The sequence below is a fragment of the Bos javanicus genome, chromosome 2 (genome assembly GCF_032452875.1).
Source record: "Bos javanicus breed banteng chromosome 2, ARS-OSU_banteng_1.0, whole genome shotgun sequence".
NCBI lineage: Eukaryota > Metazoa > Chordata > Mammalia > Artiodactyla > Bovidae > Bos > Bos javanicus.
The window spans coordinates 24595548-24614215 of record NC_083869.1 but is presented as its reverse complement, the minus strand read 5'-3'; the positions used below and the strand labels follow the sequence as shown (position 1 = coordinate 24614215).

At 42.8% G+C, this 18668-nt stretch overlaps 1 protein-coding gene across 2 annotated transcripts in view; it reads left to right on the top strand.

Annotated features, from left to right (window-relative positions):
• The first annotated feature begins 880 nt into the window (after positions 1-880).
• METAP1D (methionyl aminopeptidase type 1D, mitochondrial) overlaps positions 881-18668 on the top strand; it is a 77038-nt gene continuing 59250 nt past the window's right edge. For both annotated transcript variants that reach the window (XM_061435401.1, XM_061435397.1), the window contains exon 1: positions 881-981. In XM_061435401.1, the coding sequence (XP_061291385.1) occupies positions 942-981 (40 nt within the window). In that variant the 5' untranslated portion in view covers positions 881-941. The remainder of the gene's footprint in view (positions 982-18668) is intronic.

The window sequence follows — 18668 nt, the reverse complement described above, 5'->3', positions numbered from 1 at the left end:
TGTGTTAATGCAGAGTTCAATTTCTTCACCAGACATTCCTTCATTCCTTGCATATCAGGTTCTTCGATGGGTACCAAGATGAATACTACCTGCTCTGTGACAGGATGGAAATGTGCCCCAGAATGCAGATAAGAGGAATAGTGAATTTGGTAAAAATGGGCACCGTCATCACTAGGGATCCATCAGCTCCCTCACTTGGTTCATAATTGGCCTTCGGAAGCCTTCATCTTTTGGCAGCACAATTAGCAGACATCATCCTCTCATTCTTAAAAGTCACATTTAGGATTAAGACTCCAGTTAACACCACTGAGCTGGAGGTGTCCTCGGGGAAAGAGAAGTCCCTGAATATACCCACTGTGGAACCCAGAATAGATTTTGCAGCTGTACACAGATCCTGTCTTGTCTGTTGTCTCTGCTGAGTAATGTAGATTCTGGGACAGCCAAGGGGGCAGGCAGCTGGTGACTTTGAACCAAATTTTACCTTTCAGCTGAATCCAGGGAAAAATAGGCAACAAAGTGGCAGACGATGATGCAAAGTGCTATGTTGAACGCTAGATTGTGCTTTATTTTTTTCCTCCCAACTTCACGTTTCCATGCACCAAAATGTTGATGCTACAAATATTGGATACCACGCTTACCTGACAGGCTTCTTCCATCCCACCTGGGCGCCGGGGCTCAGAGAGAGTGCGCGAACCGCTGCTGCAGCCCGCCTCTCGTGGCTGGAGCGGGCTCGGCCGGCCGCGGGATCCCCTACTGGCCCGGGTGCCCGAGCCGCTCCGCCGCCAGAGCTCCCGCAGTCAGCCCCCGGCGCGCACGCGCGCTCCCCTCCGGCGGCCTCGGAGCCTCTGGTTTTTGGCAGCGCGGCGAGTGGAAGGCTCCGACGGGCGGGGCGGGGCGGGGCGAGGTGCGAGAGAGTTTGTGGCCACGTGACCGACGCCAACATGGCGGCGCCCAGCGGCTTGCACCTGTTCGTCCGAAGAGGTAAGTTCCTAGAGGTGCGCGAGGGTTCTCATCGTCGCTCACTTGCTACGCAGTCGGGTTCAAAGGGATACACGTCCGCGATCAGACATCTCGGCGTACCAGATTGTGCTTTCAGTCCTGCGGACATATGCAGGCACACGTTACCACTTGTCACAGAAACAGATCCGCGTGTGTTCGTCACTTGCTTAGATCACGTCACGGCGTGGCATCTATTTGCAGTCCCTCATTGAGATTTATGGGACATTATCTGAAGTTTTCTTCGCCCACGTCAGCTGTGTGATTGGTGCAGCAAACTTATTTATTCCGGCTGCAGAGCGATGAACCTACAGTAACGGAAATGCTCCTCGACACTCAGTTGCCGCAGAGAATGCAACTTGTATCTATTGGCATTATCCAACACGTCTTTGGGGCAGCTTGCAAAATGTGATTATTCTCTTCCACTGTCTTAAGAAGAGGAGAAATTATGTCTGTTTAGCTTTAAATAGGTGTCATTCTATTATTCTTGGGTGGTGGTTTAGTCGTTCAGTCATGTCCGACTCTGGGCGACCCCATTGACTTTAGCGCGCCAGGCTCCTCTGTTTGAGGGATTCTCCAGGCAAGAATACTGGACTGCGTTGCCATGTCCTAATCCAGGGGACCTTTCCGATCCAGGGATCGAACCTGGGTCTCCTGCACTGCGGGCGGATACTTTACTGAGTGAGCCACAAGGGAAGCCCTTGTGTAAGTGGTGAAATTTTAGTAAATGTGCAAATAGTTTTGCAGATGAATCTTTGTTGGATTTGAACTGGTTTCTGAATCTTTGTTGGAAAGAATTGGAAAGTTTTTTCAAAACTGGGGGAGGAAGGGAATTAAAATATTTTTAAGAACACTTTAGGTGTCAGGTATGTAGGAACAACAGTCTTGTGAGGCAAATACTACTTTCACGGCAAATAGCTACCATTTTTAAGTGCCTTTTATGTATTAATACGTAATACCGTGTTAAGCATCTTACATGTGCTAACTACTTTTTTTGAGCGGGGGCGGGGTGCCACACGTGGGATATTAGTTTCTGGACCGGGGGCGGAGAGGAGGGGAACTCCAGTCCCTGGCACTGGGAGTCTTAACTACAGAACCACCAAGGAAGTCGTGCTAATTGCCTTTTAAAACTCAATGAGTTCGGCATTATTATGTTTGCTGATGAGAAAAGCGAGACAAAGAGGTTAAGTAATAAGACCATGATTGCACAGATTGTAAGAGGCAAAATGGGCATTTGAATATGACTCTGATTTTTTTTAAGGGTTCATTCCTCTGTCCTGCATGGCATGGTCTCTTCACAGAAATCAGTGTGCAAAGTAGAAAATCAGAGACAGGACAAATATGATGAGTGTGTGTGAAAAGTAAAGAGAAAGATGTTTTTAGAGAAGAACGAGGTTGGTAGGAGGATAGACCTGTTTTTTTGTGTGTTAGTGGAGTGAGGAACCTCGGGGAGATTTGAGGTGAGAGATGTGTAAAGAGACGGTGATGTAGGAAGTAATTTGGACGGGTTGGATGGGAGAGTGGAAACCTATGTGAAAGTACAGCCTTGTGAAAAGTGCACCAATTTACACCTCTTAAGATCTGGGCTCCAATCCAAACTATTTATTCATCAAGTTACTTTTTGTTTCCTCTTTTGACAAGAACTAATGGTGTTTAGACCTTTTTTAGGAACTGCAGGTAATGGTGAAGAGGATCTGGGCAGATAGTCAAGGTAGAGGAAGAGCCAGAACACACACATGCACACACATGTATTAAATGCATACACATATATGTATGCATGTGTATAGAATCTTTGTGGATTATAGAAACAAGATATTCATCATTTTTCTCGCTTATGATTTTGACAAATGATGGTTCAGACAATCTTGGAAAAAGCTCTTACAGAAAAAGCTGTAGTAATGCTTCCCATTACACTCCACGAGGGTTATCTTCTGACTCGAAGTGGAGGATCTTCTGATTAGAAGAGGGAGGGAAAATACGTCATCAGGAAGAAGTCTGGTGATGGGGAAAGCCCCCTTTATGGACTATTCATAACTAGTTTTATGTTGCAGACAGGTTGTCTTGTACTACCTACTCTCCACCCTTCAGGGTTGAAAATGAAGGGTAAATTTATTGAGTCCTCTCTCCTCTTTCTTTCTCCTTTTCACCTTTCAGTTCAGTTCAGTCGCTCAGTCATGTCCGACTCTTTGAGACCCCATGAATCGCAGCACACCAGGCCTCCCTGTCCATCACCAACTCCCGGAGTTCACCCAAACTCATGTCTATTGAGTCAGTGATGCCATCCAGCCATCTCATCCTCTGTTGTCCCCTTCTCCTCCTGCCTCCAATCCCTCCCAGCATCAGAGTCTTTTCCAATGAGTCAATTCTTCACATGAGGTGGCCAAAATATTGGAGTTTTAGCTTTATCATCATTTCTTCCAAAGAAATCCCAGGACTGATCTCCTTTAGAATGGACTGATTGGACCTCCTTGCAGTCCAAGGGATTCGCAAGAGTCTTCTCCAACACCACAGTTCAAAAGCATCAATTCTTTGGCACTCAGCTTTCTTTACAGTCCAACTCTCACATCCATACATGACCACTGGAAAAACCATAGCCTTGACTAGATGGACCTTTGTTGGCAAAGTAATGTCTCTGCTTTTGAATATGCTATCTAGGTTGGTCATAACTTTCCTTCCAAGGAGTAAGCGTCTTTTAATTTCATGTCTGCAGTCACCATCTGCAGTGATTTTGGAGCCCAAAAAAATAAAGTCTGACACTGTTTCCAGTGTTTCCCCATCTATTTCCCATGAAGTGATGGGACCATGCCATGGTCTAAGATGCCATGATCTTAGTTTTCTGAATGTTGAGCTTTAAGCCAACTTTTTCACTCTCCTCTTTCACTTTCATCAAGAGGCTTTTGAGTTCCTCTTCACTTTCTGCCATAAGGGTGGTGTCATCTGCGTATCTGAGGTTATTGATATTTCTCCCAGCAATCTTAATTCCAGCTTGTGCTTCTTCCAGCCCAGCGTTTCTCATGATGTACTCTGCATATAAGTTAAATAATCAGGGTGACAATATACTGCCTTGACATACTCCTTTTCCTATTTGGAACCAGTCTGTTGTTTTATGTCCAGTTCTAACTATTGCTCCCTGACCTGCTTATAGGTTTCTCAAGAGGCAGGTCAGGTGGTCTGGTATTCCCATCTCTTTCAGAATTTTCCACAGTTTATTGTGATCCACACTGTCAAAGGCTTTGGCATAGTCAATAAAGCAGAAATAGATGTTTTTCTGGAACTCTCTTGCTTTTTCCATGATCCAGTGGATGTTGGCAATTTGATCTCTGGTTCCTCTGCCTTTTCTAAAACCAGCTTCAACATCAGGAAGTTCACAGTTCACGTATTGCTGAAGCCTGGCTTGGAGAATTTTGAGCATTACTTTACTAGCGTGTGAGATGAGTGCAATTGTGCGGTAGTTTGAGCATTGTTTGGCATTACCTTTCTTTGGGATTGGAATGAAAACTGACCTTTTCCAGTCCTGTGGCCACTGCTGAGTTTTCCAAATTTGCTGGCATATTGAGTGCAGCACTTTCACAGCATCATCTTTTAGGAGTTGAAATAGCTCCACTGGAATTCCATCACCTCCACTCGCTTTGTTCGTAGTGATGCTTTCTAAGGCCCACTTGACTTCACATTCCAGGATGTCTGGCTCTAGGTCAGTGATCACACCATCGTGATTATCTTGGTCGTGAAGCTCTTTTTTGTACAGTTCTTCTGTGTATTCTTGCCACCTCTTCTTAATATCTTCTGCTTCTGTTAGGTCCATACCATTTCTGTTCTTTATCGAGCCCATCTTTGCATGAAATGTTCCCTTGGTATCTCTAATTTTCTTGACGAGATCCCTAGTCTTTCCCATTCTGTTGTTTTCCTCTATTTCTTTGCATTGATCGCTGAGGAAGGCTTTCTTATTTCTCCTTGCTATTCTTTGGAACTCTGCATTCAGATGCTTATATCTTTCCTTTTCTCCTTTGCTTTCCGCTTCTCTTCTTTTCACAGCTATTTGTAAGGCCTCCCCAGACCTTCATCCCTTTAGATTGATGTAAATTAATCCACTCTAAGTCTTTGGGCCAGTATTTATCATCAGCAGCTGTGTGCACATTTCCCTCCTGGAAAATGGGAAGAAGAGACTTTTTAACTGCTTAAGAAGGGCATAAGGGCCTTGAGCCCTGGGGCACGGCCATACTTGTTGTCTTCCGTCGTGAGCTAAGGGATGGATTAAAACTATGAGTAGTGACGTTGGCAAGGGGAAAGGACATATTAGTCTCTTGGAACATAGAGAGAAGGTAACAAGCCCTTTAGGGATGGAACTGTTCCTAGTATTAACACTGGCAGTAAATCCCAGATCATGGTGCAGAATCCCTAACGGGGTCCCAGGAACTTTGTTTAATCTCACTCCCACCTCCCACTTTATTAGAATCTTTGTTCCAGCTCCCAAAGCTTCCATGTGAGATTCTTAGGTTGCACAGTGAGTATGGGAAGGAAAAGTGTGGGGCAGGCAAAGACGGAGGCATGTTTTCTCTTTTACACTCATGTGCCTTTTATGAGCCAGTCTCTCCTGGCTTGCCCCTTTTCTCTGATTTTCCTGGACTTTCACTAGGCTTTTCTTCTACTTCTAGGTTTATAAATATTAGTGTTCCCTAAGATTCTGTTCATCCCTGTTTCCTTTCCTGATTGTCAGCAATCATGTTCACCCACCTCAAATGACTGCCAAATCTGTACAATTTTAAAAAAAAATCAGCAGAATACCCCCTAGAACCGAACACTGGGCCTTAACTCCCTCTCTCTGTTAAGCATCTTTTCCTGATGTCTCACAGGTCCCTTAAGTTCAACAAGTCCAACATGGAAGTGAGTATTTTCCCCCATGTCTTCTGCTTCTCCATTATATACTCTGTCTCCATCACTGGCATCACCCTCCAGGCACTGCCTCAGTATAAGCATGTAAGTTCTTTTGGTCCTTCCCACCGCCTTCAGCGTCTATGTTCAGTGAGTCAGTAAATCCCATTTCTTGGATGCCTCCAGCTTTTTGCATGGTCTGGGTACGAGTCTTTACCGTCCCTTGTAATTAGTGTCCACTTTAGTCTGTCTTCTTCCCTACAACTGTCTTTCTAGAATTCAGGTCTGATTATGATGCTTCCCTACTTAAAAAAACAAAAACAAACAAACAAACCCCGAGAACTCTTCATTGCTGGTCTAAAGTCTGAATCTCTTAGGATCAAAGGATAACTCCATCTCAGCCTGGCCTCAGTTTACCTCTTCAGCCTCATCTCCTGCCACTTTCCTAAACTCATATCTGCTAAGGTTTGCCATTGAGTACCTCCTTAATTGCTTTGTCTGCTGTGTCCTTTATTCACCCAGCAAATCATTCATCCTTCAAGGCCACACTTAAATGCCATCTCTCCTTTGAAGCTGTCTTTGCTTCTACCCAGGCTGAACTAACCCAGTCTGCTTCAGTAGTACTGAGGGCATGCCTTTATCACAAAGCTTATTACCCTGAATCAGAGTATGTACACTTATATGAAAAGTATTTTACACCTCCATCTCTCCTGCTAGAATGGGAGCTTCTTAGAGACAAGAATCTTATCTTCTTCATCTCTGTCTTCCCCAAATGTGGCGTACAATATATGTGCATAGTAAGTACTCACTTTCATAACTGAATGAAAGACCTTTCAGAATGCAACCTCCTGTAGAAATATTTGTGCACAAAATTTATATTGTAGGCCTAAAGAATAATTTATCTCAAAATGTCAGTTTTTGTCATATGACTGGCATAGATGGTGACTTCATTCCCTGCCCACCCCTTTTATGTTCCATCTCCCTCCAAGATTATTTTTAGGCAATTTTACTTCTGGACACCTTTTTCGGCAACTGTGAGAAATTTTGTTCCATGGAATTTGAGTTGTGAGTCAGACTTATTAGAGATAATTAGGAAAAAGAGGTTGGGAAAAGGGAAGGGAAGAGATCTGAAAGAGAAGCGCTTGAGGTGTAAGCAGTGTAGAAGGCTTATGGAAGTGTAAGCATGAAGAAAGCTTATGGAAGTAAACCTGTGGAGCGAACTGAAACCAGCGAGAGGAGAGGGGGCAGACTGTGAGTAAGTCCAGCAGAAAGCCTAAGAAAGGCACAGTTGGTGGGTATGTGAAATAGTTTGGCCTTGCCAGAGGGCTGTGTGGCCACGTGTATCAAGGTGTAAGGTATACATCAGATCAGAGCAGATCAGTCGCTCAGTCGTGTCCGACTCTTTGCGACCCCATGAATCGCAGCACGCCAGGCCTCCCTGTCCATCACCAACTCCCGGAGTTCACTCAGACTCATGTCCATCGAGTCGGTGATGCCATCCAGCCATCTCATCCTCTGTCGTCCCCTTCTCCTCCTGCCCCCAATCCCTCCCAGCATCAGAGTCTTTTCCAATGAGTCAACTCTTCGCATGAGGTGGCCAAAGTACTGGAGTTTCAGCTTTAGCATCATTCCCTCCAAAGAAATCCCAGGGCTGATCTCCTTCAGAATGGACTGGTTGGATCTCCTTGCAGTCCAAGGGACTCTCAAGAGTCTTCTCCAACACCACAGTTCAAAAGCATCAATTCTTCAGCGCTCAGCCTTCTTCACAGTCCAACTCTCATACTTTTTAGCTAACAATTCTGCTTTTAGGAATTTATCTTGAGAGAACGATAGGATGAGTGTACAAAGATGGATGAATAAGAAGGTAACTTTATAATAATAGTGATTGGGAAATATTCACCAGAATCTGAATCTGAAATGGCTTGGTAAAAGAATGACCAAATAAATTATGGTTCCCCCATGCAATGGGGTGCTATGCAGTCATTAAAAAAGATGATGTAGATGTACTGTGGACTGAAGTATTCACGCGTATATATGGAGGAGAAAAACCTGGGTATAGAACAGTAAATCCTACTTACATCAAGTTTTGCTTCCTTTTATGTATACACGCCCAAAGAGATATCTAGGATGATGTTCACCCAAGTGTTCATAGCAGTTATTTCCAAATGGTGAGATTGGACTGATTTTTATTTTATGCTTGATGTGTTTGAATTTTATACATTGAAAAGATAACATTTTTATTTTCCAAAGCTTTTGTTTAAACTGTATAAAAGAAAAAAGCAAACAAACAAATACAGAAGATAGCAAATGTTTGAATGGGACCAGATCCAAGGGGAAAATGTCTTTTACTGTGCATAATCTCTGCAACAAAGCAAAATGTCTATGTAAATTATAATATAGAAAAGGAACACCTTTACAATTTCCAGGATGAAAAAATGGTAACTGGAAATTACTTACATATACTGTAGTTTAAGATACATTTAAAGCTATTAATATTTTATCATTCTTTTTTAAGCATATATGCAAAATAGTTACAAGTGCTTTTGTTTATTTAAGAAATCTAAGGCCATAGATTTCTTTCATTAAGAATTTTCTTATGATAGTGCTTTTTCAAAAATTTAGCCTCCAGATAGCAGAGGGCTATTGTACCTTAGAAATTAGGTACTTTAAACTTTTGTCAACGACCCGAGATCCTTGGGAAACAGTGGAAACAGTGGCTGACTTTATTTTTCTGGGCTCCAGAATCACTGCAGATGGTGATTGCAGCAATGAAATTAAAAGACGCTTACTCCTTGGAAGGAAAGTTACAACCAACCTGGAAAGCGTATTCAAAAGCAGAGACATTACTTTGCCAAAAAAGGTCCGTCTAGTCAAGGCTATGGTTTTTCCAGTGGTCATGTATGGATGCGAGAGTTGGACTGTAAAGAAAGCTGAGTGCCGAAGAGTTGATGCTTTTGAACTGTTGTGTTGGAGAAGACTCTTGAGAGTCCCTTGGACTGCAAGGAGATCCAACCAGTCCATCCTAAAGAAGATCAGTCCTGGGTGTTCATTGAAAGGACTGATGTTGAAGCTGAAACTCCAGTACTTTGGTCACCTGATGTGAAGAGCTGACTCATTTGAAAAGACCCTGATGCTGGGAAAGATTGAGGGCAGGAGAAGAAGGGGACGACAGAGGATGAGATGGCTAGATGGCATCATCGACTCAATGGACATAGGTTTGGGTAAACTCCGGGAGTTGGTGATGGACAGGGAGGCCTGGCATGCTGCAGTCCATGGGGTCGCAAAGAGTCTGACATGACTGAGCGACTGAACTGAACTGGATGCAGCCCATGGGTGATTTGGAAAATACTATTAATAAGGAGCTTCCTGTGACTTAAACTCTATGTGGATAACCAGAGAACGGAGATGGATTTTTGCTATATGATATTTTTTAACAAATGGCTTTCAACTCTGTTATGGCTTGTTACTACATAAATTAAAGCATGCTTAAGTAACAATCAAATCATGGCCCCAAAGTCCCTAAAGTCAGACTTGTCCCTCAAGTCATATATGCTCCTATGTCTTCCCTCTGCCTGAGATCGCTTTCTTTCACAAAGTTCCTGTCTCCTGTTGAAATTATGAATCATAATGCACAGTACAGAACATGTAGACTCTCGATGATACTTACAGTGAAGTCGTTAACCAGAAAAAGATGTTGGCCTGTTTTGTGGACAATAATGGTATTCATAACATATGTTATTTGGAAAATACAAGTTATAGAGTATTTTAATGCAGTCTCATTTTGTGAAATCAAATACTGATATTCCCATGTGTGTCAAAGTGTATAACACAGAGAGAGAGAGAGGTGGGGTGAGGGAAATGGAATTCATCTAAATAAATATTCACAGTTTTATGAAATGCTCACTTTCCCCAAGCATTGGGAGTCTTTGAAAATGCAGAGTGGATACTATATGCCTCCAGGAATTTGGCAAAGATGGGAGAAGAGTAATATATATGCAGAGTGTCATTTGAACATCATCTTTTTTGCAGTTAAAACAGTTTTTTCTTGTAAAGATTGGTTTTCTTTTTTAGCTTTTGAATGTGCAGAATTTTAAACATACAGAAAAGTAGAGAAAGCCATACATACCCATCACCTAGTTACAACAGTCATCAGCTTATGGAGGCTTGTATCATCTTTTTCCCCAACCACTTCGCTTCCCCAAGCTGGGTTATTTTGAAGCACATTTCAGATATAAAATTCCATCTGTAGATTCTCCATTATGTAACTCTAAAAGCCAGGCGCCTTTAAAAGTTTCTTCGTCTATTGTACTTAACAGTTCTAGAATTTGCATTTGGTTCTTTGCATATACATTTCTCTGTTGAGGTTTCCTAGCTGTTTACTCATGTCTATCTTTTTTTTTTTTAATTTTTTCAAACCCCAAACTAATCAATACTTTAAAAAAAATCAGGTCTAGTTAACTTTAGAAATTATATTCTTAAATGCTTACAAGCAGAATGAAGTTTTTAAAAAAATACGAATTCTATAATAGATTATTTATATCACCTCAAGAGAAATCAAAGTTCAGTTTCTTTGGCTCTAAAAACAATGCAGAGATACAAATTTAGTTTCCAAATATCATGTTTCCTAGTCTGTATTCTAACAAATCTCTCAATCTGTCTAAATGCTTATTTCAAAGTTATTTCTGTGTGCTGAATGGTATATAAAATGTACAAAGTTGTGTTCATATATTTAGTCCCAGGGAGCTAAGTAACTTTAGAGGACCACTACTCCATGTGGTAACAACATTCCTTGATGCTGCTGCTATTACTGCTAAGTCGCTTCAGTCGTGTCTGACTCTGTGCGACCCCATAGACGGCAGCCCACCAGGCTCCCCTGTCCCTGGGATTCTCCAGGCAAGAACACTGGAGTGGGTTGCCATTTCCTTCTCCAGTGCAACTCATGTCTATCTTTTCCTTTAAGTACTTGTACATACATATTTATAATGGCTGTTTTAAAGTCCCTATCTGTCAATCTGTCATCTGGACAAAATCAGGATCTGTTCTGTTTTATTGACTGCTTTTTCTCCTTGGCCATGGTCACATTTTTCTATTCTTCATATGTTATCTAATATATAATTATATATATGACATAATGAATAATAACCTTGTGGAGATTATGTTGCTCTTCCAGGCTTGGTTTTCTTCTTTGGTTGAGTGGATCTGTTTTGTTTTCCTCTAAGTTTTAGAGTGTGGCCCTTACTCTAGGACTTTGCAGAGTTCCACAGAGTTCTTCTGTAAAGGGCCAGGTGGTAAATATCTTAGACTGTTGTGGACCCTGTGGTTTCTTATTGCAACAACTCGAGTCTGCTGCTGCTACTGCTAAGTCGCTTCAGTTGTGTCCGACTCTGTGCGACCCCATAGACGGCAGCCCACCAGGCTCCCCGTCCCTGGGATTCTCAAGGCAAGAACACTGGAGTGGGTTGCCATTTCCTTCTCCAATGCATGAAAGTGAAAAGTAAAACTGAAGTTGCTCAGTCATGTCCGACCCTCAGCGACCCCATGGACTGCAGCCCACCAGGCCCCTCCGCCCATGGGATTTTCCAGGCAAGAGTCCCATCAAGTCTGCTAATATAGTACAAAGGCAGCCTAGACAGTGGGTAAACAAATGAGCATGGCTTATGTTCCATTAACATTTATTTACAAAAAAAGACAGTGAGTTGGGTTGGTTCACAGGTCTTAATTCGCACACCTGTGCTCCGCTTCTGCGTGGTTCTTACTCCCGAGGTCTCAGCGGATCTTTCTGGTTCCAGTTGTATGCCTGTGGGCCTTAGTGAGGTCTTTCTACTCTGGTTGGGCTAAGACTTCAACTTCTTCCAGCCCTGCCACCTCTGGAACCTCTATTCGCTCTCAGCCTTGCAGCAGCCTTAATGTCTGGTCGACCCTGTGTCTCTCTGTTTTCCAGAACCCTCAGTACCCTGCCTCGCAAATCCCAGCTGCTTCACAACCAACCCTCTGCTCTCTAATGAAACAGCAAAGTGCTGTGCTTGGCTTGGGCTCCATCTCCCAATGAAAAATTTGGGATGGTTTCCCCAGGCAGGACACTGCAACCCAGCTGGACTCCCTGTGTGTGTTTGTTTACCCTCAAGGTTCTCTATCTTACATTGTTCAGCAGCTGGTGCCAAAAAAATAGCTCCTTCACATTTTGTCTAGTTGTTTAAGGCAGGAATGAATTCTAGTACCAGTTATGCCACATGGCTTGAAGAGGATGTCAATTTGTTTTATTCAGTAAGTTTATTTTCCCTTTTTTTTTTCAGGAAATTTATTTGTTGAAGCAACTGGTTCATGTGTCTGCCCTAATGGGGCTTTCCACAGTCTGTATTTTGCTGATTGTATGGATATATCCAGTGGGGTCGTTTAAAATGTTCCTCTAAGGACTTCCCTGGTGGTCCAGTGGTTAAGACTCCATACTCGCCATGCAGAGGGCATTGGTTTGACTCCTGGTCAGGGAACTAAGATCCCGCATGCCTTGCTGTGCAGCTGAAACCAGACTATTTCACTCAGAGTAAAAGCCACAGTCCTTATAATGTCCTATAAGGCCCTACTCCTGCTACTTAACACTTTCTAACACACTATATGACTTACTTATTTGTCATGTTATTTTTTGCCTACCTCCTCAACTAGAACAGAAGTTCAGGAAAGAGTTTTTGTTTTGTTCTTGGTGTAGCCCATGTACCTAGAACAATGCCTGGCACATAATAAGCTTTCAGTAAAGATTTATTGAACGAATCAGAGAAAAGTGGCTGGTTAATAATGATACAGTAAAATTATTAATAATGAATCTTTGAGTCAAATAACATGTTAAAATACATAAAGCAAGAGCTGTTAAAAATAAAAGGAAAAATGGATAAAAACCACAATCATAATAGGAAACTTTAACATGCCTCTAATTTGACAATTTAAGTAGACATAATAAGGTTGGATTTCAGAATGTTATTATTAGTAAATTTGATTTAATATTAAATTTGATACTTTGATTAGGGTTCTTTTTACAAATATACATGAAATAGGGCAAAGGATAGTAAGTTATGCCACTAAAAACCTTAGCAAGTGCTAGGAAGAAAAATTGTACATTCTGCATTCTCTGATCATGAAGCAGTAACGCACAGATTAACGAAGAAAGAGGAGATTTGCCTCAGGTGTTGTGGAGACAGAGAAGGAACCCAGATAGCGGGGGATATGTCATTTGCAGTGTACTGGCCTCGGAATACACAGTTCTTGTCTTCCATGAGTTCACAGTCCTTGGTGGAATCAGACATGTAAATGAATTTTGCAATAGAGTAAGAAGGATACACAGACAGAGGTGAGCAAATGGTGCAATGCGATCATCCAGTAGTGACTAAGGGACCTTCGCCTTCACAGAGGAGGTAAAGACGAGGCTGAGTCCTGCTGTGCCAGGAGGCCCTGGTCAGAGGAAGGAGTCAAGAAACAGGGAGGCCCCTGGTCCCAAGGCAGAGGTGGAGTGAGAGCCTCTTTAGCTTTCTGCGAGCTCTGCTGCTCTAATACAGCGGGCAGGCAGGGTGAGAACTAGGGAGCAGCCAGTTGGAGGTGCTCCTTTTGACAGTAGCGTGTACAGGATTGGGGAGCCATCTGAACAGGACAACCGAGGCATGTGTGTGAAAAGAGAGAGAGAAATCAGACTCCTGCTCCCTTAGTGTTGGAGGGATGATGGATGAACATGTAGATAGGTTTTCATGTGGAAGAGGGGACAGAAAATTGAAGAAGCTCCTTGTCCCTCAGTTACTTCAGTTTCTTTCTGTACATTTTTGCCAAGGTTAGAGATGAAATGAGGTAGGGGATTGGGAAATAGGAGGGAAAAAATGACAGATAATAGAATTGCCCAGCAATGTTGAGATCCAAGTGAAATTAGAGACCGTGCATCTGCAGTGGCCCCATTCATTGTCACTGTGTGATTTTCTCCAAATGGGCATCATCCTGTGTGTGTAAAAGAGTGAAAGTAGATAGTTGGATTGATGGAATTTTCCAGATGGATGCACTGGAAGGACTAGGGAGTAAGAGAAAAGGGGAATGGGGGATTAGCAAGAGGGGACTGAATTAGTGAATCCTAAGAGTCTAGTCTAAGCTGGATATTTCCCAAGGGCAAGGACCTTGTCTATTTTTTTTGTTTTGGGGCTCATTATTATACAGTAAATAATCTGTAGAAAGTAAAAAGGAAAGAGGCTGATAATATGGGGCGGGAGGCGGGGAGGAGTGGTCCTAAGATGAGAATTTCCTGCAAGAGCAAGGAACAGATATACAAGGATGAGAAGTGAGGGAACGAGAAAGTTCGGTGGCAGTGGTCTTCTGAACTTGGGTCAGATGGTTTTTAATTTAATTAGAGAAGGAAGCCTAATACATATGACAACCAAAACAGTATGATAGTTTTATTTTTTCAGTCTTTAAAAAAATTCTCTTAATGGAAAAAATTTCAGCTCCCTGGAATATTGTAAAGGGCACCTGGAAAAGATTGCTCAAAAAGATAAAAAATTTGGGGAAGATAGAATTATGAAGTTGTCTATGAAATGGCAGAAGATAGTGGAACAAAACAGTGAATTTGTTGTTCAATGAAGTTCTTGGGGAAAAAAAAAACACAAAAAAACATACAAACCAGTATGATAGTGCTCTGGGAATAAGAGAGAAGAAAGATAATTAAGGGCTGGAGTGATCTCTTCACAGAACTGGGCCTTAAAGGATGAGTAAGATGGTTGGCAAAAAGGTGGAGTGGTGGGGGAGGGTCATTCCTAAGGGGGTAAGGCAGAGCAGTGATGGAGAAAGTGTGTGAATACAGGAAAGTCAAGACCTGTTCAGAGGGTTCTGGAATGGAGGGTTTGGCTGGTGCTGAGAATTTGCAGAAGAGAGTTATAGGAGAGTCAGATTAATATTGGAAGTTAGGGCCAGATGATGGAGACCCTGAAGGCCAGCTTAGGGTTTATCTTACAGGTAGCAGAGACTGATGAAAGTTTTTGACAAATAAGTGAAATGGTGTCTCTGTTTTAACCTGACACTGTTTAATTCTGTTTAACACTGTTTAATTTAAACTGACCTGTTTAATTCAGGTGGTTCCCTGAATGCACTGATGAGTGAAAACTCTCACATCAGTTGGGAGATACTGGCAGAAACAAAGCGATGGGGCCTAAATTAGTGCGTTGACTGCAGGATGGAAAGGAAGAGACGGATGCAAGAGAAATGGTACAGAGAAGGAGGAATCAGGACCTGGGTGTTGGAAAGGGGACCTGAAAAAGGAGAGGAGCTGTCAAAGCATTAAAGAAGGAGTTGGCGCAAACAGAGAACCTAGTGAGGCAAAGAGGCTCAGGAGGAAATTTCAGGATGACTCAGTAAGGGTCAGTAAAATTGACCACTTGGAAGTCATAGTGACTTAGACCAAAATTTTAGCAGTGGAAGAAGAGATGAAAAGTGATGGAAGTGGCTGCAGAGAAGGGTGGGGATTCTTGGGTTCTTTTTTAAAATAACATCTTTGTCAAGGTATAATTCACAGATTTTGAAATTAAAAGACGCTTGCTCCTTGGAAGAAAAGCTATGACCAACCTAGACAGCATATTAAAAAGCAGAGACATTACTTTGCCAACAAAGGTCCGTCTAGTCAAAGCTATGATTCTTCCAGTAGCCATGTATAGATGTGAGAGTTGGGCTATAAGGAAAGCTGAGCGCTGAAGAATTGATGCTTTTGTTTTTCTCTCTCTTTTTTTTTTAATTAATTTTATTTTATTTTTAAACTTTACATAATTGTATTAGTTTTGCCAAATATCAAAATGAATCCACCACAGGTATACATGTGTTCCCCATCCTGAACCCTCCTCCCTCCTCCCTCCCCATACCATCCCTCTGGGTCGTCCCAGTGCACTAGCCCCAAGCATCCAGTATCGTGCATTGAACCTGGACTGGCTGTGGTGTTGGAGAAGACTCTTGAGAGTCCCTTGGACTGCAAGGAGATCTAACCAGTCTATCCTAAAGGAAATCAGTCCTGAGTATTCATTGGAAGGACTGATGCTGAAGCTGAAACTCCAATACTTTGGCCACCAGATGTGAAGAGCTGACTCGTTGGAAAAGACCCTGATGCTGGGAAAGATTGAAGGCAGGAGGAGAAGGGGACGACAGAGGATGAGATGGTTGGATGACATCACCAACTCGATGGACATGAGTTTGAGTAAACTCTGAGAGTTGGTGATGGACAGGGAGGCCTCGCATGCTGCAGTCCATGGCATGGCAGTCAGACACGACTGAGCGACTGAACTGAATTGAATTCACAGATTATACAATTCACACCTACTTAAAGTGTACAATTCAGTGGTATTTAGTGTACTCAAAGAGTTGTGCAGCCACTACCACCATCAATTTTACATTTTCATCACCCCTGAAACAAACCTTTTGCGTGCATGCTAAGTCGCTTCAGTTCAGTTCATTTCAGTTCAGCTGCTCAGTCGTGTCCGACTCTTTGCGACCCCATGAATCACAGCACGCCAGGCCTCCCTGTCCATCACCAACTCCCAGACTTCACTCAGAGTCACGTCCATTGAGTGAGTGATGCCATCCAGCCATCTCATCCTCTGTCGTCCCCTTTTCCTCCTGTCCCCAATCCCTCCCAGCATCACAGTCTTTTCCAATGAGTCAACTCTTCGCATGAGGTGGCCAAAGTACTGGAGTTTCAGCTTTAGCATCGTTCCTTCCAAAGAAATCCCAGGGCTGATCTCCTTTAGAATGGACTGCTTGGATCTCCTTGCAGTCCAAGGGACTCTCAAGAGTCTTCTCCAACACCACAGTTCAAAAGCATCAATTCTTCGGTGCTCAGCCTTCTTCACAGTCCAACTCTCACATCCATACATGACCACAGGAAAACCCATAGCCTTGACTAGATGGACCTTTGTTGGCTTTTGAATTATGCTATCTAGATTGGTCATAACTTTCCTTCCAAGGAGTAAGCGTCTTTTAATTTCATGGCTGCAATCACCATCTGCAGTGATTTTGGAGCCCCAAAAAATAAAGTCTGACACTGTTTCCACTGTTTCCCCATCTATTTCCCATGAAGTGACGGGACCGGATGCCATGATCTTAGTTTTCTGAATGTTGAGCTTTAAGCCAACTTTTTCACTCTTCTCTTTCACTTCCATCAAGAGGCTTTTTAGTTCCTCTTCACTTTCTGCCATAAGGGTGGTGTCATCTGCATATCTGAGGTTATTGATATTTCTCCCAGCAATCTTGATTCCAGCTTGGGCTTCTTCCAGCCCAGTGTTTCTCATGGTGTACTCTGCATAGAAGTTAAATAAGCAGGGTGATAATATACAGCCTTGACGTACTCCTTTTCCTATTTGGAACCAGTCTGTTGTTCTATGTCCAGTTCTAACTGTTGCTTCCTGACCTGCATACAAATTTCTCAAGAGGCAGGTCAGGTGGTCTGGTATTCCCATCTCTTTCAGAATTTCCCACAGTTTATTGTGATCCACACAGTCAAAGGCTTTGACATCAGAGGGCAGACATACTGAAACCATACTCACAGAAAACTAGTCAATCTAATCACACTAGGACCATAGCCTTGTCTAACTCAATGAAACTAAGTCGCTTCAGTTGTGTCCAACTCTTTGGGACCCTGCAGACTGTAGCCCACCAGGCTCCTCTATCCATGGGATTCTCCAGGCAAGAATACCAGAGTGGGTTGCCTTGCCCTCCTCCAGGGGATCTTCCTAACCTAAGGGATCGAGGATGTCTCTTACATCTCCTGCATTGGTAGGCGAGTTCTTTTCCACTAGCACCACCTAGCCATGAAACAAACTTCTTACCCATTAACAGTTACTCCCCTGGCCCCCTATCCTCACCAGCCCTAGGTAACGACTCATCTGCTTTCTGGCTCTGTAGATGTTCTATTCTGGACATTTCAAATAAGTGGAGCCACACAATGTGTGGTCTTCTATGACTGGCCTCTTAGGACAATGTTTTCAAGGTTTATCCCTGTTAAAGTATGTATCAGTACTTCATCCCTTTTTTTATTGCCAAATAATATCCCATTGAGTAGAGTATCACATTTCCTTTACTTGTTGGACATCTGAGTTACATCCAGTTTTTGACTCTTGCAAATAATGCTGCTGTGGACATTGGTGTGCAAGTTTTGTGTGGACATACATTTTGTTTTTGACATAGAGGCCCTGGCTATGTTTAGAAGCAGAGGGAAGGGTGGCAAATGGTAAGGGATAAGGACCGCTGGAAATCCTGGAGAGCAGGGGGCTTCCTAGAGAGAGAGAGGGCCTGAAAGAGGTGGAAAGCAATGGAAAGCAGAGAAGGGGGACATGTCCCCTTGGAAGTGGCGAGAGTGTCTCTGTTTCTACCAGAGGAGTGAGGAACACGTGGGGAGTGCTTTTCCTAGGAATAAAAAGACTTTGAAAATGTACTTTCTGATTATAAAAGTAATACAAAGAAGGCTGTATAAACAGAGGCTAAGAATGTGGGGTGTCAAATCAGGCTCCTTAGGTTCGAATCCTGATGCTGCTACTTACTAGTTAGCAACCATCTTGGCTGCCACACAGTTCTTAATAATAAGCCCTTCATAACTACAGTTGGCTCTTGAACCACACAGATTTGAACTGCACAAGTCCACTTATACATGAATTTTTTTTTTATAGTAGGTACCACAGAGCTACACAGTCCGCAGATAATATTTATTCACAGATGTTCTCCTGCGAGGAGGATCAGCACCCTTGAAACCAGGTTGTCCAATGGTCAACTGTATTCATAGTGGAAGTATTAAGCTACTATAAAAA